The sequence below is a fragment of the Halichoeres trimaculatus genome, unplaced genomic scaffold (assembly GCF_033239565.1).
Source record: "Halichoeres trimaculatus isolate MK-OKI-2021-1 unplaced genomic scaffold, fHalTri1.1 fHalTri1_scaffold_4, whole genome shotgun sequence".
Lineage (NCBI taxonomy): Eukaryota > Metazoa > Chordata > Actinopteri > Labriformes > Labridae > Halichoeres > Halichoeres trimaculatus.
This window is the reverse complement of record NW_027437182.1, coordinates 29563347-29587803: the sequence shown is the minus strand read 5'-3', so window position 1 is coordinate 29587803 and position 24457 is coordinate 29563347. Positions and strand designations below refer to the sequence as shown.

Below are 24457 nucleotides of genomic sequence, written 5' to 3'. Positions count from 1 at the left end.
TCCATCTTCAGGAATCTGATGTACGGTGTGGTCAAACTGATGCAGGTGGTCGGACAACTGACGGACAAGTTTTATTACACGGACTGTCTCTTCTTTGGAGCCATAATCTCAGCTACTGACCCAGGTATGACACAAGCACGTTGACCCCAGAGTTATATGAGTAGTCTTACTAGTTTGACATTTTCTGATCATGTTTAGGTCAAAAAAGGGAATTTTCTCAGGTTAAGATGTTAAATATGAAGTTTTTTTTGTAGATATCATTAACAAATACTGGAAAAAACTGAAATATTATCAAGTGTTTTTTGTCTCAGGCTCCGTTTAAACAACAGCGTTTCATCTGAAAACACAGTAAAAAAAATCTGTGTTTACACGGAAACGCTGATGGACTGAAAACGCTGTAGTAATCATGCCAGGCCTGCAGGTGGTGCTATAACTGTCTTGTCCAGAAGCAGCTTTTGGGAGATCTCCACCGAAGTAGAGTTGAGCCAATCATCTGGTGTATTGGGGAATACTAAGTTAAAAAGTGGAGCAACAGATGCACATTTTGTATAAAGACAGTCAGCAGATACAGCTGATTGAGCAGCACAATCACAACACGGTAGTTCACGACGTTCGTAACAACGGTACTGTTGTCCTGTTGTATGCGCTCGCGAGGCAGAATGTGACGTCAGTGTATCCACTGAAAACGCCGACTGTTTACACAGCAAAGGTGTCGGGAGAGTTTCAGAAAAATCCCACTCTGGAGGCCATTTTCAAAGGTTTGCGTTTTAGGTTCGGCTGAAACACCATTTCCATGTAAACGTGAGGCTGAAACGCAACAATTTTACGTTTCAGCCTAAAACCTTTTTCGTGTAAATGGCCCCGCATTTTCAGTAGAAAATTCCTTTTTAGACTTAATATGAGTCACATTCGTCTGACCAGTCTAGAAAAATGTGTTGTTGCAAGTTATTTAAAGATAAAAATGAGGTCTGGATTGCTTGTAACAAGTAAAAAAAAAATTCCAATGGAACAAAAGAAAAGTTACTTGTCTAAAGACATTATTCTGGTTTCAAGCAAATTTTCTAGCAAATTTTTCTTCAAGATTTTTTTTTACTTGCTACAAGCAATTCTGACCTCATTTTTGTCTTTTAATAACTTGAAAGAAGACTTTTTTTTTGACTGGTCAGTTGAACGTGACTCATATCGAGTACCTCTAATTAGACAATTTGTACTTAAAATAAGACAAAAACACTTGATAAGATTTCATTTTTTTGCAGTGAAGGTAATAATACAACTATAATGCAATGAGATTTCAACATTGAACTAAAGATACTCTTAAAAATGTAACAAAACCATTTTTTCAGATGTGTGGAAAAAAAAAAAAGATTTTGAAATTACTACAGTTCATATGGGACTTGAAGAAATTTCTTTTTTGTATCCAAAATGAAACTCTTAGTAGTCCAGGAAATATACTTCAAATCCCAAATTAATTATGGGAAAATGTACTTTAAAGATTTTAGTTATTTGTCATCTCGAAGGGAATATCTAAAATAAAGCTTTAAAATGTTAAGTTCCAACATTATTTGATCAAAATTTTAAGTGTGTGAATAAAAGTGTCTAACATTATATTTTGTTTGATTTATGATATAAGAACAAGGGTGTAAATCTGTGCAGATCACTGGTGCTGTTACAAAATCAATTTAAATGCTATTACTGAATCCCTTATTGGTAAAAATCAATTAATAGAGTCCACCATTCAAGCTGTAGCCAGTCATAATCCCGTCATGGATTTGCAGGCTTTGAATTCAAACTGGTTTAAAAGCTTTAGTTGATAACTTAAGGTGCTTTGACTGCCTGTGATGAAATATTAGATATGCTTATGGAAGTTCTGTGACGCCTACTATAACTGTGAATGTGTGGTCGTGTGTTTTTTTGACTGTTGTTTTATCTCTGTGCACAGTGACAGTGTTGGCCATCTTTAATGAGCTCCACGCAGACGGGGATCTGTACGCTCTGCTCTTTGGAGAGAGCGTCATGAATGATGCAGTGGCCATTGTGCTCTCCTCGTACGTCACATTTCTGCCTTTTTAATCCTTCGTCTGTCCCACTTTACCTCCTTTTGATTCGGAGAAAAAGCTGAGTCTGTATTTTGGGTTGATTTCCCTTTCAATGCTGAAATTCAACACAGAGGTGTGAGACAGAAGAGCAGTATTTACACCACTGGTTCTCAGACAAACAGAAGGCTCTCTAACTCCCCCTGGTGGAGGAAAAACAGCACTACAAATTTTATTTACACAAAAATTCAGTTGACTTGAAACAATTCTTCTTTTACATTCCAGGTCCATTGTGGCGTACCAGCCCAGCGGAGCAAACACACACATGTTTGATGCCTCAGCCTTTTTCAAGTCAGTGGGCGTGTTTCTGGGTATTTTCAGTGGCTCCTTTTTGATGGGAGCAGCTACAGGAGTTGTCACCGCTCTCATATCCTTTCTTTGAAAATGAAAACACAAATGTAACATTAATTTTCTTTGTCGTGATGAGGATTTTTTGTGTGACAGTGTTTGATCTTTAACCTCTGTTTTCACGTTACCAAGTTCACCAAGCTGCACTGTTTCCCTCTGCTGGAGACGGCGCTCTTCTTCCTCATGTCCTGGAGTACCTTCCTGCTGGCTGAGGCCTGCGGGTTCACAGGTGAGCTGAGTTAGAGGACAGCTTTAAGACACATGGTTTGGATTAAGGAAGTAGGCACTGGACAGCTTTGGTTTCAGGGCTGAAGGAAATCAGCATGCTCAGCATCAGTTTGACTTCTTTCTTTTGCTGTGAAGACTTCCCCAAAGTTTTAATGTGAACTGCAAGTGAAGATGCAAACAGATACATTTTGTAATTCTTGAAACTTTCCAAACAGACTTTTTGAAAAACTCCTGTGAGAGGTAAAAATGGACAGAATAACAATGTTTAAACTGTGTAACTTGTGCATGACTGGTACAAACACAGTGCATTTGCACCATCAGTTTAATGAAACTGTTTACTTCACTTTCCTGCCCACCAGCAGGATTTCCTGAAACTTTGTAGACATTTCAGCAACTTGTCAGGCTTCTGAAGAAGAAAAGCTCTAATGAAATCAAACTGTCTTTATACTTACATGTGTAACTTAAATATGGTTACTAAAACTTTTATGGGCTCAGTGATTGTAACACACAGGGACAGGGGTAGATTTTACTGTCACTGTAGATTCAGTTGTAAACAAATCAAACATTATCTATGAGGAATTTAGTTTACTTTGATGTTTGAGCCAACACATCTGTTCCGGAGTCTCACAGTTCTTAAATCCAAAGCATGTGTGGACAACTTTGAATTGCACTGTCTTTGCTGAGATGATTCATGGAACTTCAAGAGGTCATTCAAAAACAAAAAGATCATTTATTTACATTTAAAAGGAGGGAAAAAAGCAAAAAAAAAAGCAAAAAAAAAAAAAAAAAAAAAAAAGAAAAGAAAATGGCATCTTAAAAACAACTCTTAATTTGATGGTCTAATTTTTTTTCTCCTTTTTATACTTATACTTTAAATAAGGTGTTTGTTACAGTGTCACCCTTTACTACCATAGAACAAACAAGAGAACACAGGTACAAGTTATGTGGCTGATTGACTCAAAATATGATTGCAGTATTACAAAGTTGCATGTTACCAATGTATTTACAAAAAACATGAATCCTAAAACAGGAATTTTAATTTTACTGTTTTGAATCCTTATTAATTGCTTAGATTACTAAATATTTGTTTCAGCCAAAACACTTTATTTTCATTCCTGTAAGGCACATTATAACAGATTGTACTGATGATTTTTCACAGGATAAAGTAAAAATATGATCTTACTGAAGCAGCAGGGGGCGTCCTTTCTCTGAGCTGAGCATGTGAAGCACTGGTTTCTGCATTCCCTATGATGCCTTTAATTGCCTTTGAAGTGCCCTCTTTTATTTTACTCCATGCCCCAAATTTATTCATTCATTCACACGTTTGAAAATAATATTGTCTCAGATTAGCTTATCTCCATGGCGTGTGTACTACTCTCTCTGGGAATGATATGGTTGAATTCTGGCACTAGTTTAAACGTCACTCAAGCACACCCTCAGGTGTTACACATTTAAAGTCTTTTACAGATGATTTCACTGCACACGATGCAGAATGAATTGTTTCCCCCCTTGCTTTGTTGATTGTGCTGACTAATGAGCTGTTTAAACTAAGTGCTGCTAAACCCACCTCAGAGAGCTCAACCCGTCTGTGATACAAATGAAATGTGACAGGGATTTTAATGCAGCTTATGCAGCAGATGTGCAGCAGATGAAATAAACTGATGATGTGATGGTAGCTTCAAAGGCAAATCAGAGGAAGAGCTCATCTTTGATCCTAAATTGTCTGTTAAATGTCTAAATCTGTTGGTGTTTAAACATCTTGAATGTGTTTATGTGCGTTTTTTTCTGCAGGTGTCGTGGCCGTGCTTTTCTGTGGCATCACTCAGGCTCACTACACCTACAACAACCTCTCTGAGGAGTCTACAAAGCGCACCAAACAGGTACCATCGCATCACGTTCTGCACATGCAGTCCCACTTTATTTTGGGTGATTTTGACCCATTCGTAAAAAAAAAAAAATAGGGTGCCAGATGGATCAGTTATAGCCCGCTGTGACCTTAATCAGGGTTCCCTGGGGACATCCCTCCTGACGAGGCTGTTCAGTTTCTCAGAGGGGGTTTGGTCTTAAGGGGAGGGTTCAGATTAACACCTCGGCAACACACAGTGAGACACATTCTGGATCAGAGCTTTAAGACTCCTGGCACGCGTAAGAAAGCTGTACATACAAAGTACAAAGGCAAGGTTGAGGTCCTACACCAGGGGGGCTCTCACACTTTTTTCCACATTTAACACATTGTGATTATTTCTTTCATCAGAATACCCCCTGACTAGTGCAACTTTGATCAGTTTGATAGTACCTTAAAACTTCGTGATTATTAAACTTCCTCTGACGTTGTGTGAGTGCATGGTCTTGTCTTACTTTTCTAGCAGCACCAACCCTTTAGCTAAATTATAAAGCAGAAACTTTATCTTGAATTAAGCCAACAAAATAAAAATAAAGAATATAAGTGAGAAAGACTGGGCAAAGATACTTAACCCTTTAAAGCCTGACCCATAAAAAATTGCCAGAAAATTCAATTTTTTTAAACTGAGATGTTTATTGACCCTTTTAACAAAATCCACTAAAAATGTTGCTAAATTGTTTCGTTTGTGATATATTCTTTTATATCACATTTGATCAAATGGGTGGTTTGAGCATTTTTTAAATCAAAGGTTTAAGTGAATGTGTAATCTTTTTTGATGTTGAAAATATTTATTTTAAAAAGTGAGTAACAATTTTGATGTTATTTTTTACCACAACTTCTTGAAAATTGTCAAAGACTTTCCTGAAAAAAGTGTGTGGATTATTTCATAGCAGCTATTTTGAAAGGGGCCAAACACAACTTCAGCTGCCTGCAGTGGAATGATAACCCTTAAGGGGTGGGGTAAATTTTTTAAATGATGAGATAAAGGTCTTTGAAACTCTTTTTTCAAATATGATATGTTCAGCAATATCGAGTTCATATATTTGGGATAAAGAAAGATGAAGTGTTTTGGAAAATATTTTTGAGTATTCAGGAGATGGAAAAAAATTATAGAACAGCTGAGGTGTAATGGGGTTTAACGTGATCAACAAAAGTACATTTTTGGGCTACAGCTGTGGACATTTGGGAAAATTTTGTATTTACTGTTGTGAAGAATTGAGCTGCCGTTGGAGAGCGATGCCACAGTAACAGGACAATGCACAAACAGCTAAAAAAAAAAAAAAGTGCAGTATCTCCTGCAGCTGTCTGAGCTTCTCCTAAAAATAGTCAAACCCAGATTAGAGAAACCTTGGGATAAAATTGCATTTTTGTTGGCATGTATATGTTTAGGTGCTTGACTTGGTTCCTCCTCCTGAATGCAAAAGCAGATGCTGTGAGCTCTCTTGTCATCCCTGCAGCCTGAGAGAGAAAAGAAGAACCAGCTCTCAAAGCTTTTCTTGATTCAGAGGAAACAGATGAGGTGCTGAGCCCAGAGAACCAGACAGAGAGTGTTTTATAAGCAGCACAGCATGGAAAACCTTCTGTGAAATTTCCTCTCTGAACCTGAACATTTTAAAGCTCCTACTTTGTATTTATGCTTTTCTAAATGGAATTCGTCATGAATATTATTTTCTCCATGCAGCTCTTTGAGGTCCTCCACTTCCTGGCAGAGAATTTCATCTTCTCCTACATGGGCCTCGCTCTGTTCACCTTCCAGAATCACATTTTCAGCCCTATTTTCATCATAGGGGCTTTTGTATCCTTTTGAAGCACAGCAGGCAAGCATTTTATTTCTTTTAACATTCAGATTTTACTGCGGCTGTAGAACTGGGTCAAAGATAATGTTTGGGAGACTGCTGGGAGTTTTTAAGCTAACATTGACCCAAGATACATTTACCTTTTGGCTCTTGTGCCATATCAAGTAAATTTAGATTAAAAAAGAAGCAGGTCACTGCACAGTTATGATATTTCTGCTTTACTACGACGTTCCCAAAGATTTTGATAAGTTCACCTAACTCCTTGGGTCAGGATAGAGTTTGATTGTTCATTTAGAAACACCTTAACCTGCCTATCAGATTGCTATATTCATCGGAAGAGCTTTCAACATTTACCCGCTGTCCTTCCTCCTCAACCTCGGCAGACGACACAAGATCAAAGGAAACTTCCAGCACATGATGATGTTTGCAGGTATTAAGGAGTAATTACTGTAAATCTTTTATTTAAAAAAAAAAAAAAAACATTCTGTAGCTTATTTTAGCCGTGAAGAACATTCTCCTTTTTAGTTTTTATTTCAATAGGATGATTTTTGGATGTGACCTCTGTCTACAGGTTTGCGTGGAGCCATGGCGTTTGCCCTGGCTATTCGGGACACGGCCACTTACGCCCGTCAGATGATGTTCACCACCACGCTGCTCATCGTCTTCTTCACTGTCTGGGTGTTCGGAGGAGGAACAACACCCATGCTGTCCTGGCTGCACATCAGGTGATCACACTGCTGTTACTCTGTTAAAGAAAATGATACTTTCTTTTTAGCAACTCTTTAGCATTTGAAAAAAAAAAGTGTAAGTCCCCACATAAAAATATCCAATAGTGTCCCAAAAATAGACTAAAAATGATTCTGTAGATTTAAATTTATCTCTTAGAAAATGAAATAAGTTATATAAATCAATTTCTCATGTACATCTCTTTAAAACTTATAGATTAGAGTGTTTTTCATGTAGCATAAGCCTCAGTCTTTACCTCAAATTTACAACACAGAAAAACAAACTTACGGTAAGAAGATGAACATTTTAGTTTGAAACTATCTTTTTGAAATGAATTTGAATGTTATCCCACCAAAACTGTTGTATCTCTGTAAAACAACAGAGCAGCTAAGTCAGAGATGCAAAGCTTGCTAGTGAGCTAACCAAGGCTGGCCTCAGCTAAAGCTAAAACTACGCATATTATAATCTTTTTTTTTTTTTTTACCCAAGCACTTTTTAAAAGGAATAACCGCTCATTTTGAGGATATGTTTTCTTGGTTAAAGCCTTGCTTCAGTGAAACAGTGTGGAGCATGGCCTGCAGCTAATTATAATGGGGAGAATCATGCTAATTCTGTGTTGAGCTAATGCTAGCTAGCTTAGAGCAATAACAATAGCTATAGCAATAGCAATAGCTAATGATAAGAATTCTTTACGCTTTGAGAACATAAAATTAAATTAAATGTAAAAATCTGTAAATAAGGCTAATATGATATAGATATTGCTTTAAATGTCGATGAAATACTGACCAATAGCAAGAAAACAGTGAGATACATTTAGCCTCTGGCGTCTAATCTATGCACTCTAAATAACCATAAACACGTTTTTTCACCTATACAAATGATGTTACAAAACAGAAAACTAGGAAGATGAGATTATTTTAGTATTAATGCTTAATTATTAGGCCATACTCAGTAAATAATTAAGGTAATATTCAGCATTTTATGGCTTTTTTTGGCTGCTCTTACATTGGGGTAACCACATTGTCACACCTCCAAACATGAATGCTTTAATGTATGGGCTCGAGGTACAATTGAACTTTCCACCAGACCACCACAACTTCCAGCCTGTACCCAAAGTCTTTGTTTTCTCATTTTAGCATGGCTTTGGAGGTCGGCATGTTGACACTTGCACTGTGTGCAAAATGCAGCACATTCATGGTTCAGGCTGTTTAAATGGAAGCTCTAACAGTCCTGGAGCTTTTTGGGAAACACTGACTTCCTTTTTGGCATTAAAAGGACCTAAAAGCAACAACAGGATGCAGATGAAGCAGTTAAGTAAATTTTTTGAAGAGGGAAAAACGTGAGTGATCCGAGGAGAAGTGAAGACTGGAGATGTGAGGGCTTGAGGAGGTGGCTGGTGAGTGAAACTAGGGAAAGAGTGTGGCAGAAATTGGGCGGTAGCAGTGGTGGTTCATGGAGACACTAGAAAGAAAGAGGACCAGTTAATAAGAGGCTGGTAAAAACACACAAAGCCGGAAAGCTAAAAAAAAAATGAAAAAGCACTAGAGTACTCCAGAGAGCTGGCTGAAACACCATATGAGATTCAGGAATACTCTGGCACCAGAGAAGCCTCACAGTGGGCTTAATGCTGGTGGTGATTGCTGTAATCTGGTGCAGGTGGAGACAGTACAGGAAGAAGTTGCTCAGCTTCTATAAGGAAGACTCCACACAAGGAAATGAATTACAAAAAGGCACATAAGGAGACAGAAATCTGTTGTTATCACCCCAAATATGAGTGTTTAATTCTTCTTAATTATTTGGCTTCCAGTCAAATCTGTACGTATGGTCAGCTGGGGTCTTTGCAGGGCGGCTGTAGTATGTCCTATGCTACGTTTGCTGTGTTTGTGTAGGTTTTCACTGTCATTAATCCTTTTCAGTCGGTGTGATAAAACTGATCTTGTGTTGTCTGGTGTATTTGTCCAGGAGATGGGGCCAGAGTTCCCCACTGCTCTTCCACTGTCCCCCACTGTACTTCACATTTTCTGTCCCGAGTTTTAAGATCTTAGAGACTTTTTTTCTTGCATCTTTGAAGAACACAAACTCTTTTCAAAGTTCTGAGGTTTATTCAGCAGCGTCCTTGATTTATTATTTATTACCACCAAGCTGCAACACTTCAGGCTCTCCAAGCTACAGATGTAATCAGTGGTAGGACTGGCTCTTCAGCACTTAACTGGCATCACTTTCTGTGTATTTTCAGCCCCTTCTCATTTATTTTTGTGACATTTTGTTGCACCAGGTGCATATTTGTCATGACAAAGCGGATTACAGTCTGATGATTTGTGTGACAACAGTAGAGGCGGCTGGAGTAAACGGGCTCTGTTTAATATGAGTAATGCCTCCTCAGACTGAGCAGGAACCATTGTGTTTGGTGGAGGTCGAGAGCGCCGCCAAAATCTCTCCCATGAACTAGTCACCATGGCAACTGGCGCATGTGACGCTATGGCAGGCGGGTATCAGCCATGATCCTCACTCTGTAAATGTGCATAAATTTGCACATTTTAACACATTTTGGGAGGAACTTTCAATGCACTGAAGTGTAGTTAAACATTAAATCTGAAGTGTTGGGTAAATTTCACACAGATTGTAATTACAGAGCAGGTTTCAGCACTATTTTTCTTAAACTGAAGATTGCATTAGTAGTGACTCATTCTTCAAAGTGGAGACCAAACAGAAGCAGCTGTGGGGAGGCAGGTGAGAGGGATGTGATGGAGGAGTGTTGCTGGGATAGAAATTGTCGGGTGTGACAGAGACGCTGCTGGTTTCTGTTATTAGGTTTTTGATGGATGGTTTGAATGCAGGCAGGCGTGCAGCTTATCACCCAGCAGTGACAGAGCAGCCATCCAAAAAAAAAAGGGACCCCAGTGTGCTTCGGCTGGGTTAGGGAAGAGAAGCTAATCCGTCAAGCCCAGTGGAAAATTTCAGGCACACTTGTAGTAACTATAGTAACTCTTCCTGGGTTTGTTTTACCTTTTTTTCTGTGAAGTCTAGGATTTTGTGGAGGTTTATACAAACAAGTAAACACTTACATCTAAAAAAAAAAAAAAAAAAAAAAAAAAAAGAGCAGATGAAACATTTGACGAAGCAGAAATAGTAAAATAAGCTGAAATGGATGTCAGATAAAAACAGTGAGAGGATCTGGAGCTGAGATAGAGGCTGAGGTGGTCGTGAAGAATTTTTGACCTTTCATATGAAAGTTTTGAAGAACTTTAAACACTGATAACATCTGAAGATGCAGTCATAAATAATTTATGAAAGATGAGGTATGTATGATCACGATTTGCAACCAGAAGCTTCAGCACTGAAAGGCAACATCGTAGCAAAATTGAAACTGACAGAAGTATAACTTCAAACTGAAGTTCCTCTGTGGTTGAAGAGACAATGAAGTTGCAGTCATAAATAAACCACTGAGGGAAGTTAATCAGAGAGTTTGGGGGAAAAAAGAAGAAGGAGCTGAAGTTGCTGTAAACGTAGCCACAGATTCTGGTTAACACCACAGAATCTGTGAACACAGGGCTGGATTTTTCTATATGCAGTCATGTAACTTATCTACATTTGTCTTATGATGATGACTTAAAATCTAAATCTGGTCATGGTTATTTTGAAGATTAAAAAAACTAGGCAACTGGACTGTGTTGAGTTCAGGTAGATGTTATCCAAGAAGGGCCATCACTAGGCTGTCCATCTGTGGTTAAAAGAAACAGGACACTCTTCTGAGCATGGCAATGTACATGTGTTGGTTAGAAAGGAAAGATGGATTGAAAGAGGATGTAAACAAACCATCTTCATCAAACTGGAGAAACCTCTCTTTAACAGAAGAGGTGGTTTCAGGCATAACCCCTTCTCCCCAGGAGATTCTCCAACCATCCTCACATGATCACAGTGCCTCACATGACTGGTGAGTTACTGGCCCACTCAGGATGATCACAACTCTCGGAGGTGAACTGCTCTTGGATGGAAACCACTTATTAATTCCAGCTTCTCTCAGTCGTTGCTGTCACCTCCGCAGTAACATAAACAGCTGCTCCCCTCATCAGCAGATAACAACTGATGAAGCTTCTTGGATAAGAGGCGAAACGTTGTCCAAACTCTACACAGTCCAATTGTCTTCTTTTTTTTTAATCTTCAGAATAATTACCTATGAGGGCAGCTCACAGCCCATTTTCACTCTAATTTTTGGTCTTTTTTGACCTTTATTAGACAAGGCGGCTTGAAACAGATTTGAAATGTTAGAATAGAGTTGGATGAGACTTGGACTGTACCTTACCCTAAACCAGCTTCTGTTTGAGAACTACAATTTGTGTTTAAGCTCCAAGTCTGCTGTGGCGCTTTAATGACAGCTGGTGAGTGCCAATCAGAAATCATAGCTCCAACCACCGTTAACAAGCAAATTTTTTATAAGTTGTTTTAATCTCCACTTGAAGACAGGCCTGAAATGGTTTACTGCTGTTATCCACATAAATCATATGAAACACTTTCATTTTTAGGGTTTTTGCTGCTAAAGTTAACCAGAGTAGAGCTTCTGTTTAATTCACTATTTTCAGTGAAGCTGAGACTTGAAACAAAAGGGGTTGAGAGATAAGCCAAGAAATGACAGCGTTTATTTTATCTAGAGGAGCATATTTGACTTTTGACTTTGGGTTTCTATTTGAACACAGCCACTGCCATTTGTTTCTACTGACCCTTGGTCTGTAAATGATGCACACAGGAAGGAGTCGTACGTGGAGTCATTTATAGAGGGATTATCAGTCTACGTCATCATAAAGACGCATGCAACTTGACCGCAGAAGCAGCGTTTAGCTCCATTCGTTCATTCAGACTTGTTCGCATTTTTTAAACACCAAATTTAGCCTGTTATCAGCATAAAAATGTAGTGTTGTTTTGTGGTCAGATTTTAGAAACGATACTATACAACAGAGGCAGTGTCTATCAAGTTTTGACCATCACAGAGCAACCGGTGTTTTGGTTGCTCTGCGACCATGCTAACTGGTGACTTTCAGCCGACAGTATCAGTGAGTAACGGCTGAGAGTCACCAGTTAACAGGGTCGCGCTTTACACTGAAACACCAGCGACGTCTGCAGGTGAATAATTCAATGTGCCGTCTTTATCTGATTTGGTGCTGTTCTCTGGACGTAGTTTTCTGGTTCTTTTATTATGAACCAGGTCTCAGACTCAGCAGTCTGTGTGCTCTTTTTGGACTGGGAGGGTTTCTGATTTATTGACACATGTTTACATCCTGGTCTGTCACAGTTTTGTAAGTGTCCATGGATAATACAGTCATAAGCATCGAGTGACAGTTGTGTGTCTAAATTGCTCTCTGGATAAATGCTGGATTTCTCTGCTAAAAACGTCTGTCCACCTAATATCTGTCCACTTGCTGATCTCTTCTGTCCACTCACTGCTATTTCACAAACCTGGGAACTGTTTACTATCCGTAAGCGATGATATTTAGTTTAAAATTGTGGGGTTTTTTTTGGTAGTTAACTCCTCCATGTCAGTTGACAAACTATAATTCTCCGCAGTGCTTCTGCACCTCAGTTGCGTGTGCTTTCAGCGTTGTTGATAAACAAATAATCCCTCTATTACAGACACTGTGAGCTATAAACTTAACAGATATCAGTTTGAACTGTGCAAAAATGGGTTTAAGAACAAATATAAAGAAGGAGCAGAAAGACAGGCTTACAGTCAAAAATATTTTTGATGAAAGTACATTAAAAAGTTGATATTATGGGAAAATATAATTTAATTGTAAATTAGACTCGTTAAAAAGAGAAGGTACCGGTCAAAAATAAAAATATTGAAAAAGTTCATGGGGCAGTTAAAACAAGGATCCCAAAAATAGTTGTTTTGTTTCAACCCCATGGCTTGAGTTTAGAAAATGAAAGCGAAAATGCTGAAAAAAAATGACAATTCAATTTCTTTTAAACAGCAAAAGAAGCTGAATAAAAATGTAAAAATAATTTTCTGAGAATGTGAGCTCTAATAAACAAGATGAACTCTTGGGAGCGTAACAGGATTAAAGGAGTAAAACCATCATGGACAGAAGAACTGAACGAACTGAAGAGATCCAGTTATTTATTTTCTGTCACCGGTGAAATATCAGTCAGACCCACAGACAATAACATAAAGCCCAATAATGTATGTGATGATTTGATCGAGTCTGGGAGAAGGGATTAAATAAGACAACATTGTAGAATATTATTTTATCTTTCATGTGTAGGCCTGAACATCTGCCGAACCTCTGTGCCAAGTGTGGGGATTATTTCATGTCCCAAAAACAGAGGATCAGATTTAACCACCAGTTAGTGTGCGTAACGCTGTTATCTGATTAAAATCTCTTTTATGTCTCGTCCTCCATCAAATGGACACTGACTGCAGACACGCTTTCAGCCTTACACAGATTTATTGAACATAATTTGTAAAAGCATAGGAATTTAGAAATGTTGTTTTCACTCACAGGAAACAACTCTGATCTAAGAACAAACATGAGAGTTCAGGTATTTTCAGGTATTTTTGTTGACTGTGACCCAGTTCCTTATACAAGAGTCTGAAACAAAGGGGGGATTTTTAAACTCAGATTTACAGCCTTCATAACAAAATGTGTAATATAACTCCTAACACCCTGTGTGTGTGATGTGACAGAGTTGGAGAAACCAAAGCGTTGCAGGAGGAGCGATGTCAACGAGGAAAGTGGGAGTACTACAGGTGCTGTTTTAAAAACGTGTACAAACTAACACTGGTGTTGGGAAAGCGTCTGGTTGGTTCAGACAAGAATCTTTCTCACTTTTCACTTCTGTTTTCTGACAAAAGGGAACCTTGAGACTAAATTCACATGGCGACCATCTTCCTGTGAAGACACACTCAGGGAGGGAAGCTTAAATGTTTTTACTACATCTTGCAGAAAACCTGACTACATGTTAAGTCACAGCTCCTCATATGATAACTGAAAAGGAAGTAAAAATTCAGAGACATTGGCCCACACTGGGTTAAAATTGTTAGATAGCTACCACTATCATTCCTTTATTTCATGCATTTTTATGTAAGTTTGAGAATTATGGGTTCAGCAGGAAAGACAAATATTGACTCCAGAAGTGAAACCGCGTATATTTAAGTTTCACTCCTGAGTGCGATGTCACCATGTGAATGTGGTCTAATTGGGTGTGTAATCACTGCGTCACATCAGACCAGCTGTGTTTGCATGATGGAGCGCTTTGTTCAGGGTGATGTGAAAACCTCTTTCCTTGAAAAATATCAACTGATTGACAAATGTACAGAAAAGGAAGATAAACTGAAACTGAGAGCCTGTGTCAGGGGTTTTTCCTACATTTTTGCTCTGATTTTGCTCTGTTTTTGAAGCATGTTTTCTCTGAAGGACAGAAACCTGCAGGCAAGATAGTTTATAAAGGATATTATAAAGGAAATGTGCTGGATTTAAGTAGAGGAGGAGGTGATTTTTGGATTTTGGATTAGGGTTGTAGGTTAGTGGGTAAATCTAAGTCCATGAACGCCCCCTTATGTAAGCGTGTGTCTCTACGTGTATGAAGGGGTTTTTACAGTTCCTTATCAGAGGAAATGAGCAAACTGGGCCTCTCTATTCTGGGTCCCCCACAGCTGCGTCTTAATCCCGGAGCAGATTCCTCAGAGATCCTTCCTGATGTAGTGCCAGCACGCTCTGCACGTCCTTGTTTTCGCAGGTTTTTGACCTCCATGCTGCCTCCACCCCTTAAAGATCCTCTGTGTGTGTGTGTCTGTGTGTGTGTGTGTGTGTGTATGTGTGTGTATGTGTAGCTGAGAGTGTCCGGGTACTCTCACCCTGTTCTTTCTCGAGGTGGGAAGCAGAGAGAAAAAAGCTGTCACTGATTCACCCAGAGTGGATGTTTCCTGTGAAGAACCTGCCTGTCATGGAAAAGTCTAAAGATAACCTCACACATCAGTTACCCCTTCTACCGTACAGTCAGTCAGTGTCAGTTGTAGTTACAGATGTAGCCATGAAATGTTACACATGTCTGCTCTGGCCTCTATCCACAGGGATTAGACTCAAATACCCCAGAGCTTATATGAATTAAAAGTGCCCCTCTAAAATCTGCTTCTGTTTGCTTTAATCCTTCTCTGTTGGTAAGATACTCTAGGGGGGGCGTTGTTTGAATCCAGATATGAGTAGTAAAAAAATGATGGGAAAAAAAGGGTTGAAGTTTGGTGAAATGGTAGTTTTATTTGATTTCTTGCCAAAGTTAGCTGAGAAGGTTTAAGTCCCTTTGATATCTCTCAGGTAAAAAATGAGGCCTTTGTTGGGAGCTTGTTAACCAAGCATTAACGCTTAGCTGATATTTTCCTCACAAAGCGCTGTGAAGACTTTATAAGTGATATTAAAATAGTATAATTTATTTATATTTTCCTGTTCATAATCCACAATGTAAAATGGGATTATCAGCACAAAATTAGTCATTTTTTATGATGCTGGCAGGCATTGATTTGTATCATTTAGTCAAGTCACTTAAAGGATGATACAGCGCAGTGCCTCAGCTCACTTTGGTCATTTTGGTCCCCATCAGCTCACTCTTGCTCTTTATGGATTCACTCATTTGGTCTACTATTTTTTTACTTAGTGGCTAGAGCAGGAAACAGGGTGAGAGTGGGGAGTGTGGGCTCAGTTTGAGGGCTGACCTCACTGGGCATGTTACCCAACATCAAGGCAGTACCGATCCCCCATGACAAGCCAAATCTTAACACTACGTCAATACATTCATGCCAGTTTTAAATACCTCTTCAGCTTTTTGTCTCAAACAATACATAATTTAAAGTTAACAGACAAAAATGTAAGGAAAACCCTCACATTGGGTAACAACAATCAAACATTGACGACTGTTTTCCTTGCAGGACAAAGTTCTTTCTGAGATGTCTTATAGATGTCTCAAAGTGGGTCGTGTCTAACCCAGGGGTTTTTAACATGCAGTTTATAAGTCACATAAAAATATGAGAACACAGCATGTGTCTGACATGAGGAACAGCCACACACACCTCTTTCAATCACATGATTTGTCTGTGAGGATGCTAAAATGTCTCTGGGTCACGGGTTAGGGGTGATTTCCTTATTGGTGAATGTATAGCTTGTTTTCTTTTGAGGGTTGTGGTTTGTCTTTTGGGTCACAAGCTGAGACTCTGTAAGCTGTTACATATCTCCCCCTGAAATCTGCACCGTATCTTTCCGTTTGTCTGTGCCTGGGCTGGGTTGAATGCTAATGTGCAGCTTTTTTAAAAGCCACTGAAAGGCAATGATTACTTTGATGCGTGCGCCTTTAAAGAGCAGAAAAACTAAATCTGCATCCTGCAGGTGCAGCAGTGATGAATGATAAAGGATTATTTTTATGCCCATGTGAAACCTGATCAGATGCAAACTACACAGAGGAAGATGAGTAGAGATCATAAGAGGAAGCAGTATGAGATGCTAACAAATACTACTGATTGGTTCTCAAAAAAAAATCAAGTTTGGTTGTACTTAATTGGATTCATGATTGGTTGTTAATCAAAGTCTTTGTTCCTGTGTTTCAGGGTTGGTGTGGATCCAGATCAGGACCAGCAGCCCTGTGGAGACAGCTTCCAAGTCTTACAGGGGGTGAGGAGCTCACTCAGAGATCATTTATTTTTGCCTCAGTGTCAGTGCTGAGGCAGTTTCGCTTCTGTAATTTAGTGTCAAGAAGAAGCACAGTCAGCAAGTCAAAGAGTTCAGTCTGTCAGGAAAACAGAGGCTGAAATGGCAGAATAGCAGCGTCAGATAATGTATGATTGAGCTCCCTTTTCAGTTAAAGGGGCTGCGAGGAGTTTGAAACTAATCTTAAAAAAGTCCCCCTAGATGTATGCCTGATTGTAATCCACACTTTAAAATGAGATTATTATCACCAATATTGCTGGTTGTAGGTTATTTTAAATTGCTACTTCTTAGCTTCTAGTTCGGGTCGACCAGGACCAGATTGATCCACGGCACGTTTAGGTCTCTATGACAACACTATGTGGGCTGACAAAGTTTAGTAGTGAGAAGAGACAAAACACAGAGCTCTGTGTTTTTCTCTGCTTAAAATGATTTCTGTGATTAATTTTGTAGTGATGGTGGACACTGGAGCCAAACTGTCCGACAGAAAAAGAACAGAAGAGCAGAAAACAGCTAAACTGGAGAGTGATACAGCCCGAGCTAAAGGCTAATTAGCCTTTAGCTCGGGCTGTATCACTCAATGACACAGGGGCTAAGCTGTTAGTATTAATGTTGATTCCAACCCACAGTCAGCAGTTATTCTGCAGTGGTCTGTTCAAACTTGAGAGTCTATCAATAAAATGAAGAGTGAGGTTACGTTAGCTCTGTTTGGTAAATGACTGGCAGGACATAGCTAACCAGGATTCACTAACGTTACACATACCGGACTTGTCTTAGAGCACCGGGCTGCCAGTAGTACTAAATATAAACAGCTACTAAACTACTTACAAACTGACAGTGTTAACTTGTTGTCACATTAGCCTACAGATACATCGGAGCACTGGGCTAACATATAGCCGGCAGCTAAAACCTTTGCTTGATGTCACATTTCAATCCATATGGCTACGTAACTGTACTGATAAATATCTCACCTCAGCATGTCATATCCAGTGAAAAGTTGTCCTGAAGAAAGAAAATTTGTTTTTATCCGATGTCCATTCAGTTCCCAAACAAACTCACGCCTCACTAAAAGTAAATTACGACAGTGTGTGGAGACTCCGGGTCAGAGGGTGGCGATGGAGCACAATAAAAACAGATCCTCCACATAACATCTTTAAATTCACTTTTGTGGATGAACTTGGTCAAACAGCATCCAGCTGTACCTGAGGCAGTGATTTTGGGGATTGTGTCTTTGTCAAGAGTTCAGATCATCATGGAGATACAATATGTGATGATGAACATGATCAGACTTTTAAGCCTCCTAACAACTTTACAGTCTTTTAGTGAGTTTTTATGTTTTAAGAATACACTCCCATTTTCAAGGCATACAGAAAATAAAATGTAGGACACTTTCATACAAGCGATGTATGGAAACAAAATTTGTTCGGTAACTCTTCAGACCAACAGCATTTCATCCATCCTTCTATCAAGTGTCTGAACTGCTTTGCCCATTCAGGGTTGCCAGGAGTCTGGAGCCTGTCCAACAGTGTTTCTTAAATTTAAACCACAAAAAATAGTCAAAAAGTTCAAAACAGTTTTTAATGCAAATACTACATGCACCTACGTTGTTTAACACAGGTGCATCTTGTTTGATCAGTTTTTAGCAGCTGCTCATTAAAGCTAACTTTATTTGAGAGTGTCGGAGGGGTAAAAACCAAATATCTGTAGGTTTTAGTTGAAATCTGCAAAGATGCAGCTTTAGAAACATTCGGCTCAATCATGAGAAACACTTCTGAAGATTGATCGTGTTTAAACCTGATGAAAAACATTTTTAGACACATTATTTGTTTATTTTATTAAGCTGATGGTCAGGTTGTCAGTGTTTCTTTCTGCAGTATCGTCCTACTGCGGGTGGAGGAACACATTTGTGCAACTTCTTTCAGCAGTGAGTGGGTTTTTTGACTGCAGAGTGAAGCGCTGCAGCATCAGTAGTGTTTGTTTGGGTCAGAGCTTGTTGAAATTAGTTAAATAACGTGATAAAACTGAGCCTGTCTACAGCAGAGGACAGCTGTCCCATCTCACAGTTTCTACACAAAGAGGCTGAAATGACAATGACCGTAAATGTACACCGTCAAATGTGTAACACCAGTTTGTATTGCTGAAAAATTAAGTAGAAATTCTTATACATAGTTCATATTAAGAAGTAATGTATTACTTAATGAAAATGAAAAAAATATGGATCTATAAACAAGAAAAACAAAAGGTTTTGAGCTCATATTCAGTCATATTTACATATATAACTTCAGTCTGATAAGTGTGTGGTAGTTAGGACCCAGATGCTTTTATCCAGAAACTCTTGAACATGAGAAAATAGTCTTTTTTTTTGTTTGTTTTGTTTTTGTTTTTCCAGGACGGCGCTCAGGCTGAAGGTCAGAGTAAGACCAAACAGGAGAGTGCGTGGCTCTTCAGGCTGTGGTACACCTTTGATCACAAGTATCCTTTCTGTGCTCTGAAATCACGAGTTCATCATCATCATTATAGACTCAAAAGTAAGTACTGGGTCTCATGTCCTTTCAGAATGAAATCCAGGACAAGTTTCTCTTTGTTCGCTGTACAATCCATCTCATCATGACTTCAATCAGATCATCCTTGGATAAAGGATCAGAAAAACATACAGGATCTATTATACATTTCCTGAATGTAAAAACAAACTCTAGTAAATGTGTTTAGCAGCCCTTTCTCCCATTTCCTCCCTCCCCCTCTTCTCCTGAACAATTGTCTCCTGGGGTTGCTGTTTGTGAGGCTGCTTTGAGCGGAGCAGCTGTGTTTTACAGTGGAGACTTTCTCCCCGGTGACACGTGCGAGACGCAGCTGAAAACTAGCTGGGTTCATGTCGCTGAGGTAAACATACATGACACAGGGGAGTTCAGTTACTTTATTTCTGACCTGTTCAACCAACTGCTGCTTTTAGACAGCTGGCTCTCTCCACAGAGGGAGCCCTGACTTGAACAGCTGAACAGAAAGATGGGTTTTTCCACGGCTGTAGGCTGCGTGGGCCTTATTCACCAAGGTCTCACAGTTTTTTTTTTAAAGCTTGCCCTAAGAACACTGCAAAAACGGAAATCCTTTCGTTTTTTTGTCTTATTTTAAGTAAAAATTGTCTTGTTATACTTGATATAAGCCACATTCATCTTGTCAGTCCAAAAATTTCCTGTTTAAAGTCATTTAAAGACAAAAATGAGGTCTGAATTGATTGTAACAAGTCAAAAAAATCCGCCAATGGAATGGGAAAAATTTGCTCTAAAATTAGCTAAAACTAGAATAATGTCTTAATACAAGTAACTTTTCTCTTGTTCCATTGGCAGATTTTTTTTACTTGTTTCAAGCAATTCAGACCTCATTTTTATCTTTAAGTAACTTGAAATAAGACATTTTTTGGACTGACTAAATGAATGCGGCTCATATCAAGAATAACAAGTCAATTTTTACTTAAAATAAGATAAAAACACTTGATAAGACTTCAGTTTTTTGCAGTGAAAAGTCTGAGGTATTTTAGTGTCCTGTTCTCAAGCTGATGAACTACTGAAAAGCCCTCCCTCATTCTCGATACAGGTAAACTGCAGGGCTGTTTTTCTATATTATCAGAACAGATAAGCCAGAAAGAATTACCACCCCTTCAAAGTTATAAAGAAAGAATTTATCAGCTCGAACCCAAATCTATGTATGCGCCCATCTGTTAACCAATTTTAATTTTGGGATAGAACTTGGCATTTCAACGTGGGGATTAACGAGGATAACGAGCTGACTCTCAAGGAACAGCCGTATTTTTTTTTTCACGTCTACATTCAGTTCAGTTCTGAACACCAGAGGCTGCCCCTTGGATTCTACCCACAATGCAACACAGCTTGACTAATTACAGAAAACAGGCAGAGGAGGTTACTGGTGCACTCTCTGCTCTGCTGCTGCCAAGCACCACAAAATGATTTTACCCACAGCTCTTCACAGAAGCTCATACAGATTTATACTCCAAATATATCCAGCTGGCAGACACCCTCAACTTTGTGAAAATATAATTCATGTGAAAAATCTTTCTGGAAGGTTACTGAAGGAAAAGAAACTCTGATAGGAAGTGACAGACTGGAAAATCTGTATTTTTCAAAGTAAACTGCTGCTTTAAATGTTTTTTTGTTTGTTTGTTTGTTTCTGATATTCTATCCATACAAACTGTCTATATGACATTACTCACAGCTTTTTTAAACTATTTACATTCACAAATAATGATATATGGAGCAGGATAATCCCTGCAGTTACAGCTCAGTTCATCCTGGCCTTTAATCTTAATTCATTAGAAAGATGAACATGTTTGAATGTGAAGGTGTTTGATCACTTCCTGAAAAGGTTGATTCACATCTGTGCATAAAAAGGAGAAAAACTGCTACAGAAAGTGTTATACCACACTGTCTAAAAATAACAAGTGTCAGACTGAGCTCAGGGTTTGGTTTGAGGTTTTTTCACAGTCTAACAACCACAGTTTGACCGTTTTACCTTCATAAAGACAGGACAGCTACAGAGAAACAGGAGAGGTTTGGAGAGAGTACTGCTGTAAATACAAGCTGTATGTTTCATCAGAAACCAGCATTATGCTAACCCTTAGTTAAAACTATGATTACTCATGAATTCTGTGGGAGAGGTACACTGCCTTTATCAAAGTTTACAAATACTTAAAAGCTGCGTGAGTCTGTGTTAAAGGTAGGGTCTGCAGGAATTTTCATTTCTCGTAAGTTAACACAAACTTTAAATGGGCTCCTCCTCCTTGGATCAGTGCCAGCAGCAGCACACACCCACTGCCTCTGACCGTGACTATGTGAAAATTTTCACTGGCCGAGCATCCACCTGTAGCATCATGTTTCTATGTGAGAGAGACTCGAGAGCCGTGCACCAGACTTGGCTTGTTAGCACAAGCTAATCACTGGATTATATGACACGTACCTGCTCCACCATCGTAGCCTCGCAAGATAGCTTCTTCCACTTGCTAATCAACACGCAAAGTCACTTGCGCACTCGGCGTGCTGTGATTGGCTGATGTAATCTGGCTTACTCTACACCCAGAAACATCCTTACATACAGGCTGAGGAGAGGGTTGAGGCAGACACAGACACACATTTGCAGGATTATTGCAGTAAAAGTCAACTTTTTTTCCTCCAAAACCTCAAAATCTAGATAGTTTTCGTAACATGTTGAAGAAAGATAGCAATTATTTTTCTGGCCCGACCATGTATCCAACCTAAACAAATGTGAGGAGGACATGCATCGAAGATATGGTGAAATGTATAATCCCAACTGAAAAAAAAATTCAACTTTTGATTCTCACTTTGTTTATTTGGCAAAAGTATTTAAGAAAAAAGCAGCATAAACAAAACAGGCATATAAATTAGAGGAGGAAAGAGATGATTTGCATGAAGTTTGTTGCATTTAAGGTTTCTCAGTAACTCTGAGAGATTTAATCTAACATATACACAAGGATGAGTAAAAACAGCTGAGCGACAGAGCTTCTGGTTTTTTTTTAATTGACCGAATCAAAATGAATTTGACATCCAAATAAAGTGCGCCAAAACTTCCTTTCATGGATTATAACCTTTTTACAGTTATCAGTTACATCTCATATATTTTTTACAACGGCTTATCTTTCAGAAAATTGAAGTTATGAGACCTTCCTGGTAAAATAAGCGCTGTGCTCTTTGAGGGATTTTCCTTAATAACTGCCCAGCTACCTGAAGCCCATTCTGACACACAGCGGCCCTCCTCTCACCTCCACCCTACCCGCCTACTGCGGGCCGCTGGCGAGCTGTCTGACCAGCCCACAGGCGTACGAGGTGAGTGTGCATGAAATAAACACAATAACATTAATGTCACGCACACAGCAGAGTCCCAGTGGCATGCGTGCACGGTCAGTGATGCGTGAGAAATGCATGATCACACGCTGGAAAATCATGTTACTGCAAGTTTCAGAGGATGCAAAGAAACAGTTGAACATTTTGTAATAGATGAAAGTACTCAATGCTGTGAAAGTGACTTAACTTTCACTGGATTAGAATAATTTACTTCCCTTTCCACCATTGAGCTGAGCTAACACTTTTTTACTTAACAGTTTTTACTTTTACTCAGTCTTATTTTCTTTTTATTGTGCAGTTTTTGAGCAGATGAAAAACTATTTTCCGTGCTGCTTTCAATGATGTGAAAGAAATACTGACTGTGAAAAAATGTGAGTGTTTTTTTAAATGTCAAACTAAAGAAGTGTTGCATTATTTTTTTCATTAACTACATTTGAATGGTAGAAAAAAAGTGAATGAAGGGCGGCAGTGTTCCTTTCTCTTTCTGTGCTCAGAGCACGGCCTGCAGCCTCAGCGAGGCTCTCTCTGAATACTGAATGTTTTTCTCTCAGGAGGATTGTAATACTGTCGAAGCATTCTCAGTGCCTGCCAGTAAACAAAGCACAAAGCCTTCAGCAAGAGAGAAAATGGACAGTCAAGAAGCCTGTTTGCATTCAAAAGGCACAAAAGGCTCTTTTCAGCCCCCTCCCTCAGTGATGGCCGGTGCTCTGAAACGCACTGTGCTCCAATATTTTAAATACAGATACATCCATTCACAGAGCGGTCACACTCAGATTCACTCTGGCAAATTCTTCCTTTGGTTTGATATGGAGCACTTTCACGCAGAGGATTCTGGCTGTTAACTCAAAGAGCATGGCATCAAGCAGTGCAAAGTATAGACCTAACTGCTAAAAACACTTTGATTGTCTGCAGTTTAAATTCAGATTGCTTAAATTCAATTTCCTTTCCAAGCTCTGAAGCCACAAATGTTTTCCTCTCCTGGTTAGTTGTCGTTGGTTCCCCAGCGTTTAGCTTCCTGCCAGGCGAGCCTCGAGTTGAGGTGGTAGCCCGTATAATCAGGAGCGTCCAGGCAGAGCTTTGTGGCGCCAAATGGGGAGAGACGGGATTAAATAAAGCTCCTTGCCTGCTCCCCCTTTGGTGATGGATATTATGGAATTGGGAGGATAAAAATGCTCAAGAAAGGAGAACTTCCCCTTAACATTTCAAAACACGGTTAATGGATACATTTTCATGCTTTTTCTGCGGGAAACAAACACTTCCTGTTTCCTAAACTCCAACAAATGAACAATTTGGTTTATCCCTCCTCTTTAAGGATTTGTAAAACCTCTTTCAAATACTTTATATTTCTCTTGTTTAAAAAAAGCAATAACAGAGCCGACAGTACGATGATTTCCCCCGTGAGTTGTGTTGAATAAATCCTTTAGTTCCCGCCGAGTCTCAAAGGGTTTGCATGTTCAGTTTCATTTTCTAAAAAGGAGACATGATTTTTTTTAAACAGACTGTCGTTTCTGACAAATATACTCAAATCAGTGCTTTTCAGGCACGCATGGTGTGTTCAGGACAAACTGGAGATAAACAACAGTAGTCATGATTGTGGCAATAAAGGAATGTTATTTTCTGTATTTAACGTCATGTTTTGGGGCGTCTATGCCTTTATTCAGAGAGTATAGAAGAGAAGAGGCCTTAAGTTGGGATGCTCATCGTGTGAGGGCTACAGCCTCAGTACATGGCATGTGACTTAACTATTTAGCCTTACTTAGCCCCAAAAGACTACGACTTCAACACTTTTGGACTAACTGTGAAGACTTAA

At 39.1% G+C, this 24457-nt stretch overlaps 1 protein-coding gene across 2 annotated transcripts in view; it reads left to right on the top strand.

Annotated features, from left to right (window-relative positions):
- Positions 1-24457, top strand: part of slc9a7 (solute carrier family 9 member 7) — a 45959-nt gene that overhangs the window by 14105 nt on the left and 7397 nt on the right. Inside the window, exons 5-16 of one of the 2 annotated variants that reach the window (XM_074668932.1) lie at positions 12-124; positions 1940-2045; positions 2319-2460; positions 2565-2670; positions 4461-4549; positions 6254-6367; positions 6687-6798; positions 6940-7093; positions 13774-13836; positions 16681-16744; positions 19167-19249; positions 22524-22629. In XM_074668932.1, coding sequence (XP_074525033.1) covers positions 12-124; positions 1940-2045; positions 2319-2460; positions 2565-2670; positions 4461-4549; positions 6254-6367; positions 6687-6798; positions 6940-7093; positions 13774-13836; positions 16681-16744; positions 19167-19249; positions 22524-22629 — 1252 coding nt within the window. The remainder of the gene's footprint in view (positions 1-11; positions 125-1939; positions 2046-2318; positions 2461-2564; positions 2671-4460; positions 4550-6253; positions 6368-6686; positions 6799-6939; positions 7094-13773; positions 13837-16680; positions 16745-19166; positions 19250-22523; positions 22630-24457) is intronic. The other variant, XM_074668933.1, reaches the window with a different exon arrangement.